General features: G+C 45.9%; 1 protein-coding gene across 3 annotated transcripts in view; it reads right to left on the reverse strand.

Moving 5' to 3' along the window:
- Positions 1-228: 228 nt before the first annotated feature.
- Positions 229-11,850, reverse strand: part of LOC119399755 (putative RNA-binding protein Luc7-like 2) — a 33,793-nt gene continuing 22,171 nt past the window's right edge. For all 3 annotated transcript variants that reach the window (XM_037666589.2, XM_049417839.1, XM_049417838.1), the window contains 2 exons: positions 9,582-9,659; positions 229-531 (listed from right to left, as the gene is read on the reverse strand). In XM_037666589.2, the coding sequence (XP_037522517.1) occupies positions 9,596-9,659 (64 nt within the window). In that variant the 3' untranslated portion in view covers positions 229-531; positions 9,582-9,595. The remainder of the gene's footprint in view (positions 532-9,581; positions 9,660-11,850) is intronic.

Genomic DNA, 11,850 nt, shown 5'->3' on the forward strand with positions numbered 1-11,850 from the left:
CACTTCAAGGGACGTGAAACCTAACTAATCAACCAATCAGTTGATCTTTTTGAATGCCTTGCAGCAGCCAGAAGTCCCTTCTGCTGTACAGGAAAGCATTTTCAACCTTCCGACACTGGCATGTTTGCCAGAAAATCCAGATCTTGTGGGTCACCTCAGCACTAAGATGAGGTGCAAAACTGTACCTAGTCACAAGGCTTTTTTTTTCCAAATACAACACAAGGACAGTTCTTCTCCCAAATGTTTATTTGTGTTCATCAAACGCGCAGTTGAGTGCAATACGCTTTACAGAAATGATGACAAGAAACAATGAGGGAGAGACGCAGCTGCGTGACGGTGCTCAAAGGTCAGCAATGAAAAGGAAATGAAAAACTGAATCTGCAGTATTTCTGAACTGGCTTTTATGGTTAAAAAGACCGGCAGTCTGATGCAACAGCACTTGTATTTACAAATAATTACGAGAAAGTCCTGCTGCAATGCATTGGAACGAGTGCTTTTTCTTTGTCCTTGCAGCATTGCACTTTACATATCCTGCAAAAGAAAAAGGGGAGTGAAGTGAATGAAAAGAGCACCGACATCCATTCACTACTCAGATAATTGCAATAAATGGCTAGCTTTGGTTCACAAAGAATTGACTCTTGACGATGATGCAACAGCTGCTATACGGGCAATATTAGTCATCTGAAAGCTTTAGTACAGTGTTCATTGTATCCGTAACAACAGGTGTTTGGCATAGAGTGTATGCGCAGAGCTTATGCTCATGCGTACTATGCAAAACATTGTAATATAAACAATGCCGTTATGAACGCAATATGGTCATAAAACTTGATGTTTTGATCTAGTGCACTTTAGCACGATATCACTTTGGCAGCACGCTGCTATACGGGAAAGTGTCCATTGGAATTGATAGTCATGGCGATGGATGAATCAGTAGTCACATTTATTTCAGGTTATGTTTCTAAATAGCCTGCTATACTTATAAGCGGTCTTTCAAATAAATGTGCAAAATGTAAGTGATTGCATTCGCACTAATGTCGTCAATCACCGCGTGTCGTGACGCAAATCGTAGCGGCTGGCTAGCTGTAAACAATGCGACCATAACAGGGCATGGACAGTGGCCCGAGAATGTGGATATCAATATTAAATCATTTTTTAAGTATAGTGTGTTTTGTTATACAACATTAATAATAACAAAAACAATGGTTTACAAGTACTACCGACTGTTTTCAATACTACTTTATTATCTGTCAGGTAGTGCCAGTTGCCTTTTGGAAGCCATGACAGGAGTGCATACATCAGTTTCACGAAGAAAAATAAATTATACACCACAAACGTTCGAGTCCACAACACTGGTTAAACGATAGTATTGCATAAACATACGGAGAAAGCAGATGCGACTGGATGACAACTGCAGTCGGGAACAATAAAAAAAGCCCACGATGATTAGCGCAGCATAAACTTAATTCAGTGCTACTGATGCTAACACATCTACACGATTAGAGGCCAACATATTTTGATTCAATTTGAAAATCCAAAGCCGAGGGGTCGACTTACAAACAAAACCAAAACTTGTACCGCCAGGAATGGCAAAACAAACAAGAAATCTGCTTTATTAACTAAGCTTTCCGGCTCTACACACAGCATATCGTTATTCCAGGTGCTTGTGTGGGACTTCTTTTTCAATTTTTACTGCGCTCGCCACAAATTTGACATCATACTCGATACATGGTGCACACTACTCTTGTGGAAGTGTTGAGCTTCAATGGTTGATGGAAGGGCCACTGTTCAAATCAGCAGCAGCACTCTTGACAACGAATGGTGGCGATTTGTTCAGGCAGTACTGGTAGTTCATAAAAAAAGCCTTTCCTTCTGGCTCTTGGAGATGGTTTTTCTGACAGACACATGCTACTGTAGCACTTGATAGTCCAACTTCGTTGTCGAGGGCGCTCCGGGCCAAAGAAACCTTCAGTGCTGATCACGCATACATCAAGAGGGCCGCTATTCTCCGTGCCAAATGAACTAGCAACTGCACGGCGAGACGTAGATCTGGAGTTTCTGAATGGGTGGTGCGACAGTGGTGACAAAGGCGTGATCCAAATTTTTTGCGTGTCACGCCAAGTGCCGAGGTTTTTTGCAGACTAAGCCAGAATGCTCTTCCAGACTTACGCCATGCACAACCAAACTGCACAATCTGTTTGCAAGGGTTGACACTTGGGCAAGTTGGTGTGGATTCATTTCAAAAATGAATCCACACCAAGCGCTCTTTACCTTTGTTGTCTCGTCCTTTCCTAATCGTTCTTGCGCTGCTAACTTTTTGAAATGAATCCACACCAACTTGCCCAAGCGTCAACCCTTGCACAGCACTCTTTACCTTTGTTGTCCCGTCCTTTCCTAATCAATGAATCCACACCAACTTGCCCAAGCGTCAACCCTTGCACAGCGCTCTTTACCTTTGTTGTCTCATCCTTTCCTAATCGTTCTTGCGCTACTAACTTTTTGAAATGAATCCACAACAACTTGCCCAAGCGTCAACCCTTGTCAGCGCTCTTTACCTTTGTTGTCTTGTCCTTTCCTAATCGTTCTTGCGCTGCTAACTTTTTGAAATGAATCCACACCAGCATGACCAAGCAGCGCTCTTTACCTTTGTTGTCTCGTCCTTTCCTAATCGTTCTTGCGCTGCTAACTTTTTGAAATGAATCCACACCAACTTGCCCAAGCGTCAACCCTTGCATAGCGCTCTTTACCTTTGTTGTCTCGTCCTTTCCTAATCGTTCTTGCGCTGCTAACTTTTTGAAATGCACAATCTGTCTTGACCGATGACATGTGAAATGGTCACCCAAGAAGACCGTGTCATCACTTCCAAAGCGAGGACACACTTCCAATGTCAGAAGGGCTGGCTTAACGATGGCTAGTGAGGATGAGTAGTCAGTGCAGCAACTACGTAATAAATGTCCATTGTCGAATTCACCCATGAGTATGTCTTTAATGAAAATTTATTTGTAAGAGTCGACTTACAATCATGTAATTACTGTAAAGACTTCAAAGCAGCGAAGTGGCGAAGTGCTAGGCCTCTTAGGCTGCAAAAGAGTGTATTCTGCAGCTAGTGCCACGAAACATTCCTGTATGACAGCTTGCTAACGACACTAGTGGCGAAGTGTACTCGCTCAAAACAGCATTTAATATTTGCCTGTGTGACATGGGTACAACGTGCACAGCAAAACCCCCGTTAACTCGAAACTGTAAAACAGCTAATAAAATGTAGATAAGAATTAAGCAATTGTTGAAATCACTAACACAAAGCCTTCTGGCCTTGCACAGACCACTTGGAGCCTTCCTAAAATACCGTCAGTAATAACGACAGTTTCACATGACAGTGATGGAAGTGACCTTTTACTTTCTGGAGCAGATTTTGGAGCAGAAAAAATGCTATTTTAGAGCAGCTGTTGGTGTTTCAGGAGCACATGGCAAAATATGCCATACAACTCCTGGAGTTCAAAGCATCATCAGAGTGCCTAATGAATATTAATATTTATTATGAAAGGTATTTCACAGACAACAATCAACACAAATTGCAAGAAACAAACAATTAAAAAGATGGTTGGTTATCACATGTGCCGTGAAATTAGCTATATGCAACACCTGCAATTGTTGCAGAAACGATATCAAACCAGTAAAAATGAGTACCACATTATGGAAGTAACCGCAGTCACATAACTGTTGCCAAAGCAGCACTTGATAATAGGTATGAGTTCAAAGCAATCGTAGGCATTTTCACATTTCAGCAAAATAGACTGCAAGTCAGCTGAAAAAAAAAGCAGCTAAATTAGCTACATGCCAGTTGTTCGCATGAATGAGATCAGAGCTGATAAAGCTGTATACTGTTAAACCTGCCTATAACGAACCTCCATACAACGAATTCCTCAATATTATGAAGTCTTTCTATTCCTCAACATGACTCCATAGAAACACATGTATTTGAGACCTCTATGTATCAAACTGGCAGCGGGAGACACCCTTAATATAATGAATTTTCGCCACCGACAACCTATGGATTTTGCCTCGAATTTTGTCATTTTGGCATGAGCGGGAGCCGCATGCATCATCTGAAGCTGCCCCGCTGCCGCTTTGTTAGCGGGAGCTTCCAGCAGCCGCTCGTGGGTGCCGCCACGCCGGCTTTCTTTAAAAAAGGCTCTTGCGTTGGCAGCACCACTCTTCGGTTGTTGCAGAAGTCTCTGAACTGCACTTTGTTAACATGACACCACGTGACACCATTAAAAAAAAACCCGCACCTCCCTGAAGGGGATTGTGAGGAAATGCGAATGCATTTGGGTGCACCAGATGAGTGTGCGATTAATTAATGAAGAGAGACGAGAGTGTGCACGTAGAGGCGTAATGCTCGAGTTGCATTGTGTTACACTTCGTCGTAGTGGTATCGTTGCCGCAAGAGATTCGACTTCACAGACTTCCATCGCTATCAAGACACCAAAGCGCGCGCTCCCTGCATGATATATATAGGTCCGAGCGTGGAGAGGAGGAGCGCCCGAGCTCTCTCTCCGCCGAGCGAGCTCCGCGATGCGAGCGCCCTCACCGGGTACACTCCTCCTCTCCCTTACCCTCCGCTGCTCCACGATGCGAGCGCCATCACACGCCCGCGCGCTCCTCCTCTCCCTTACTCTCCGCCGCTCACCACCTGCTCCGGTTGCTAGGCACGGAGCAGCTGTTGCTAGGGGCGAGGAGGAGCACGCGCGGAGAGATAACACCTGTGCACACGCCGGCCAGGGACGCAGGACAACCCCCGACTAAGAAATGCATTCGCATTTAAAAGATCCTTGCTCTGTGTCGTTACACCTCGATTTCACGCAGAGTTCGCGCCTCGAGTTCAGTGTGGTTACGCTGAGAGTTTGTGCCCGCGTATGGAGAGCGCTTTTCCAAACATTCCGTGGTTCGCTCTTCGTTTTCGACGCCTTGCGCGGTTTACAGTATGTACTCGATTCTACCGTGCCCTCGATGGTGACGCGCACCAGTTTTCCGCGTCAAAAAAAAAAAAAAAAAAAGTAAAACATCAATTGTAACGCGCACCCATTTTTCGTGAGAGAAAAGAACAAAAAAAAAGGTCCGTAGGAGTCAACCTTCGCACATTCCGAAGAACATGTATTTGGGTTTTAGAGAACTAAAGCTTCAAAAAATAAAACAAAATCAAACAGCGGGCGTTGCCACTAAACTGTCACCACTACGGCGGCGATACGAGTCGCGTAATGGATCAGTCCACATCGCTGTAAATGCTCTTCAATTTCAGGAAATCGGCCCTGCTTTGGTCCACTGAAACCTTTTCGTGAAGTTTTCGCTGTAAAAAATCTTCTGCTTCTGTTTGCGCCAGTCTCGCACACACGTTTCGGGAACTCCGAACAACCGCGATGCGGCCCGATTGCTGTCCGTCTCTGCACACGTAATAACTTTTCTTTTAAATGCGGCATCGTGGTGCACTCGTCAAGTATTTGGAGTCGGCACTTCCATGCCGTCGATGCAAACGCAGAACGGGATGACGAACTCCTCAGCACACGTACGAACTGAAACAATTGGCAGAAATGGCCGAGGTGCGTAGGAGGCGGCCATTTTGAAATGCCAATGGCAATATGATAAGTTTTTTTTTTTTTTTCGGTACTCGATTCTAACGCGCATGCGATTTTTGGACTCGTTTTACTGAAAAAAAGGTGCGCGTTAGATTCGACTAAATAGGGTAAGTGCGCGTGCACGGAGCCGCCCCTGACGACCTGTAGGGGTTTTTTTTTTTTTTCCCGGAGGACTGCGCCGACACTACCGAGGAGATGTCAGATTAGGCCCTGGTGGAAACTATCCGAGACAAGGACGGATCTTAGGACATCGACTCATCACGCACTATGCAGTCTTGCACTGCGCTGCGGATTCGCTAGAGTGTAAGCTCCGCAATTAGCTCCAGCAACGTGACGACGCTTTGCCAGAGCCAATCCTGGAGCCCACAGCTACACTATGACGGAGGAGCGTTATATTGCAGGGTCTCTACCGAGTTGACTTTTCTAAATTCCCCGAGTATTCCAGGTTTTCCCCGAGTGTTCTTGCTAAAATTCCCCGAGTGCAGCAGAACTTCGTTCTGCTGCACTCGGGTAGAGACCATATCGCTCGGTGATGTCACTCTCTAATACGCACGTTAGAAAATAAAAACGACTTAATCCCATTTGAATATAGTACATAGAACAGTTAAACCCCAATATAGCGAAGTTGGTAAAAGCGGCAACTCACTTCGTTATATCGAAACTTCGTTAAACTGAAATTCGACCTTTCATGCAAGGCAGTTACTAAAGGATTAATCTTAAACTGAAAATGCCACAAGAATGCTCAACTAATATGGCAACATGAAAAAACATCTTTTATTTTTTGCGTAAAAAAATCAGTTTTTTTGAGCCTGAAGTGCAGCAATCACAGTTAAATGCCTTGCCGAGTGGCACATGTATATTGCCACGCCCGCTTCTTCTTTTATTTTGATGTGTTTGAGTTTGACCAGCAAGGACGGTTATCAACGCTCAACGCTGGCCGCGAAGCAGTGTTCAAGAAGCTTCACGATTTTAGTAGATCGTTTTGTTAAGATTGCGCGCCGCACGCGAATGTTCCAGCTTTGTTGAGAGATAACGCCGCCACCAGCGATATTGCTGGAAAGTTCCATAGCGCCTGTATAAAAGCAGACGCGCTTGACCGCTTGTCAGTTGATCGACGGACGACGCCCTGTTCGCCGCTATCATTGTACAGCGTGTATTGCTGTAGTTCTAGTTCTCATTTTCCGGCCACAAATTCGGCCAAATAAACAGTTTCATCCTGCAAACGCCGACTGCTGTCTTCGTCGACGTCACGACCACGTGACAATATACGAAACAAATGCAGGTTTAATGCACTGTGGAATTGCGCTTGTTCTGCTGCTGCGGGTTGTTGTCAAATCCTCGCGCGTTGCCCAGAGCAATGCAACGCCTTTGCTACCACGTTGCCCAGCCGAACCATTTGCTCTCCACGAACGCAAAACATCGAAAACCATCCCACGTTAGAAAAAAAGTCACAGTTTCACCGCGAGAGCAATACAGTAAATCCAATAGCAACAAAGAGGAATTTTATATGAATATAGGCTGGCAGCTCGCTCCTACAGAAAACGCAGCCGCTGCACTGAGAGAAGTGCCCTATCTATGGCTCAGGGGCGGATTCAGGTACCTAATGGGGGGGGGGGGGGTACAAAGGCTGAAGCCCCCGCTCAGCAGTGCATTTTGGTGGGTCACGCATATTTACAACAACCCAGAGGGGATTATGGCGGTGCGTAAGAAGCCTTTGTTGTAAATGTGCATAGGGAAGCAGGAAAAGGTAGAGCGATGAGAGAGGTAGAGAGCAGGGACAAGATTCTCTTTACCCCTTTTGGGCAGTAGCAGGCAAAGCAACCTGAAAAAGGGGGCAAACTCAACAGGCAGCCTGACAAAGGAGGTGGACGACAGGCACTGAAGGAGGGGGCGGGGGCTGGCTTAAGGGGAGGGGGGATCCCGCTACCCCCCCATTGGATCCGCCACTGCTATGGCTTCAACGGGGACGTTTTGCAATTAGAGCACAACACCTGCAAAGGCATGAGCCGTCTGCTGATCCCCACTAAAGATACCGCGGCACACGCGACCATGCCCGCTGGTACAAAGTACACACTTCCTGTCGGACTCACGCAGCCCCCCCCCCCCAACCCGGCGGCTCCTATCTCCATGTGCCCACCGCGCGAACGAGACAGTCGGCTCGTTTCATCTCTGCTTAAGCCCCGTTCGTCGGCAGCGCTCGCACGCTTTCACTCGCGCATGGAGCATACGACGCGCGGGGTGATGTAATCGCGATTTGGACTTGATAAGGAAGATCATGGCGAAGGCATAAAATTCGCAAAAAAAAAAGCAATATAGCTGCGGGCTAAAATCTCATGAAAGCACGGCAACAGCCTGAATTACGGCACATCCGATTATGGTGGAAACGTTACTGTTTTCCGACATCGCACGCCGAATCGAACCAACGGGACCCGTGCCGGTGTCGCGAATTTCGGTCGCCGCTATGCCTTGGCTCTGAAAAGTTTTGTGGTTCGGCTTTGCAGCAGACATCCACGTGGTGTGGCTGGTAATTGCGAGCTGCAGCCCCCCAATATATCGGTCGACTGCCTAAAACCTGTTTCAGCATGTGCCCTCATCGGGAAAAAAGAAAAAAAAAAGCTTTCACTTGCTGTGAGTTACGCTAGCTCTCGCCTGGAAATTTATTCTATTCTCCACGGAGTCCTAAATAGCATCTTTGAAGCTCGGGATCCGAGCGAGTGAGCTCTCCGATAACAGCCAACAAGCGTCGTATTTTTTCTCGCCGATCGGGATGGCTTGCCAGATACCAGCCTTGTCGAAGACATCCGCTTTCTGAACGATCGCGATCGCTTGCAAGATAACTCAAGCTCGTTACATTTACTGCTACCGCTTCTACAACTAATCATGCTTGTTACTTGACACGCGGCGATAACAAAAACACCATATCGGGCGCTAACGCGCAGCACGCGCGAGAAAGAATACAGAACTACACCGCGTAGTCACAGAACACCCTGACAACATTGCGCGATACAATGTGTCGTGGTTCATGGTGCCCGCATGCCACGCATTAGCCGGATTCTCTCCCACTTCACCGCTCCGAAGGCGATGACAGCATTGAAGTGCGCCACTTCCCCGCAGCCGCAGCGGCCGTTTGATTTGAAAAATGCGTTCACGAAATATCGAGCCAGCGCTATCGCGACTTTCGTTGCCTTTCAATAAAGTTACTGTGGATTTTCCCTGATGGGAGCACAATTTCCCCGAGTTTTCCCTGAGAATTTCCAAACTACCCAAAATCCCTGAGAATTCCCGGTTTTCCCGGTCGGTAGACACCCTGTATTGATGTCCTACAAATGTCCAGTATTGCCATCCCCCATGCACAAGCAATAGAGCAAAATAATGCAGTTTTTTTGCCGCTAAAGAAATGTTTTCGGTGAGCTCTGCCTTCACTTCCCCTTCTGTTTAATTTGTGCGTTTCTTTTTCGAATTTTCATGCTGAAACTGGACATAACGAAAACCTGTTTGTAACACATTTTTTCAGGAATTTGTCGATTTCGTTATATTCAGGACTGTACTAGCACACCAGGATGATAGTATGCAGGTTGTTTTTGGTTTCCTTAGGGCTTGCGAGTTGGTCAGACAGTTGAAGTTCCTTGTCTATTTTCTCAATGGCATTTCAGAGCAGGTTCGAAGCAGTTAACAAAGATCAGTTTGGAGCAAGTGGAGCAGTACTTCCATCACTGACATGCCATGTGTACTTATACTGTGACGGGGAAGATATTTCGCCTCAACCGATATTTCGAGATATTGGAGCCGGAGTTAATGAGGGCTTGCCGTAAATTCGCGTGTAAATCAGGCACTCTGGTCCTAAAATTGAAGCCTGCACTCTTGACAATTCCCACTACCACAACTTGCAGCAACATCAACACATAGCAACACATATTGCACACCAAAAGCATGAAATTCAACAGCACTCACTGTGGTGGGGCGCTTCACTTTTCCAGTCTGTGATTTTCCTCGCTATCACCTCGCTCTTGCCTCCTCTCTCGCGAACCTCTGCACAACGAATATATAGGCAGGCTTTTGTTTAAAAGAATATAAAAGTGAAATGAAGCAGCAAATCAGTTTAGATGGAATTATTTTTTTGAGAACTCTATGGTTACTTTGGCAATCACAGGTCCATGACAGAAGAGAAAATTAACGTCAAAAGTACTTTATTAAAAAGTTTGGCAATGAAAACCAAAAACTCGTACTTCAGTGCGACGTCACGCATTTGAAAGTTACTTTTCCGTGATTCGGCACAGTTTCCTCAATAATGCATCATGGAGCTTGCCATGTAAAATCTGTTTCCTCTAGAACTCAATGTACCACTCCATTTTTACCAATAAAATATGAACAGTATTAAAATATTAACAGAAGCTTGTAGCAGACACCATCCAAATCGGTGACATCACAGACAGCAGGTGCGTGAATTTCAAGGCAACGTCGCTACCACATTTTCCTTTTTGCAACATTTCTGCCTCACAAATGTACGTTAAGTGCAAGCGGCTGCGCAAAGTTGATTTAAAACTAGAGCTGTGCGAATAGCAAAATTTTGGGTGCGAAGCGAATTCGAATATTGAAGTGTGAGTGCGAATCGAATCGAATATTTTTCGAATATTTCTCGAATATTTTTCGAATACTTCGAAGCGAAATTGCAGAAAAAAAAGTTGGAGAGGATTGCTAAGCATATTCTTATGAGATAGCAACACGAAAGTGTTTCTTTTCACTAGGTTGTTGAAGCACTGGCAGGGTCGTGTTTCATAGTTGTCTTATCAAGAATGAGGCAATGTAGAGGTCGAATTCTATTTATGTACGTGATTTGGTGCAACCAAAGTGTTGCCGACAACACTTTACACGTGATAGGCAAAGATGCCATTTCCTCAGCCTCTCCTCCTCTTTCAACTTCTCTGGAAGCCTAACTGATGTGGCGGACAAGGGTATGCTCCCTTCAAGTCCGGAATTCCAAATCTACCTCGTAGACGTCGATATATAAGAACATCTGAAATTTTGGATGCTAAAAAGCTTCGGCTTCCGATTTTTCGGACTTCCTGCCCAAATTTCAGGTCCAAAACAGCATTAATTGAGCCCCCACCTCTGCCACATCTTTCATCTCCATGTTGGAACCAGTGTTTCTTGAGTTAGTACATTTGCGACCGTAGCAGAGCATGAAAGGCAGCTTTGCCGCAATACCGGGATGTGATGAGGTGAAGCATATCGAAAATCTAGGGACCACTTCCAATCGAACGTTGACTGTGTCTTGGCAAAGTTCGACCGTAACGGAGCTTGAAAGGCAGCTTTGCCGCAATACCGGGGTGTGATGAGGTGAAGCATATTGAAAATCTAGGGACCACTTCCATTCGGACGTTGACGGTCTCTTGACAAAGTTCGACCGTAACGGAGCTTGAAAGGCAGCTTTGCCGCAATACGAGAGTGTAATGAGGTGAAGCATATCGAAAATCTAGGGACCACTTCCAATAGACCTTTTTCAAGCACACGAGCGCCACCAACGGGTGCGCAAGCGCTCATGGGAAATGTGTGTACTGCCGCAGCAGCAGCCGCCGCGACGAGTGCGCGGGCCTCGCGCTGTAGCTTTCCGCTTGCGCCGTGCCAGGACTTCTTAGGACACAGTGAATTTGGCAAGGTGCAACATGCTACTGCGCAATTTAATCACAACTTCATGTGTTTAGCTGCGACGGCCTCTCGCGATTTCCATCTGTCCCACTGTGGACCAGTTGAGCGGCTCAAAGCGCCACCTTTATTATTTTATTTTTTTGGCGCCAGTGCGCCTTACGGCATAAATGAAAAAAAAAAAAAGATACAGCTCTGTTGCCTATGAAGTGCAGGAGCGGTCTATGATTCGCGGATGCGTTTGGAATCAACGTCCATCGACACTGTCGACGAATACAGTGCAAGGTTCTGATATTTAAAGGGTGCACTAGAAAGTGTAGTCGGCATTTGGGGAAATGAGATTACATTCATTGCGTCGCCGCACCTGTATGTAACGAACGATAAGCGCTTACTAATCTTCGTTGGTGCTATAACTACAGGTTGGAATAATAAGGAAGGAAATGCACAAACCAGCGCTCACACACAACTGAAGTTTATTGCACGCGTGAAAACAAGCATATATACAAAATGGGAGGGCGTCGCGCGCGTCATAAAGAGGCACGAAAGTTCAACAAACCAAGGCGCGCGCTTACAGTGG

This window comes from Rhipicephalus sanguineus, chromosome 7 (assembly GCF_013339695.2).
Source record: "Rhipicephalus sanguineus isolate Rsan-2018 chromosome 7, BIME_Rsan_1.4, whole genome shotgun sequence".
Taxonomy (NCBI): domain Eukaryota; kingdom Metazoa; phylum Arthropoda; class Arachnida; order Ixodida; family Ixodidae; genus Rhipicephalus; species Rhipicephalus sanguineus.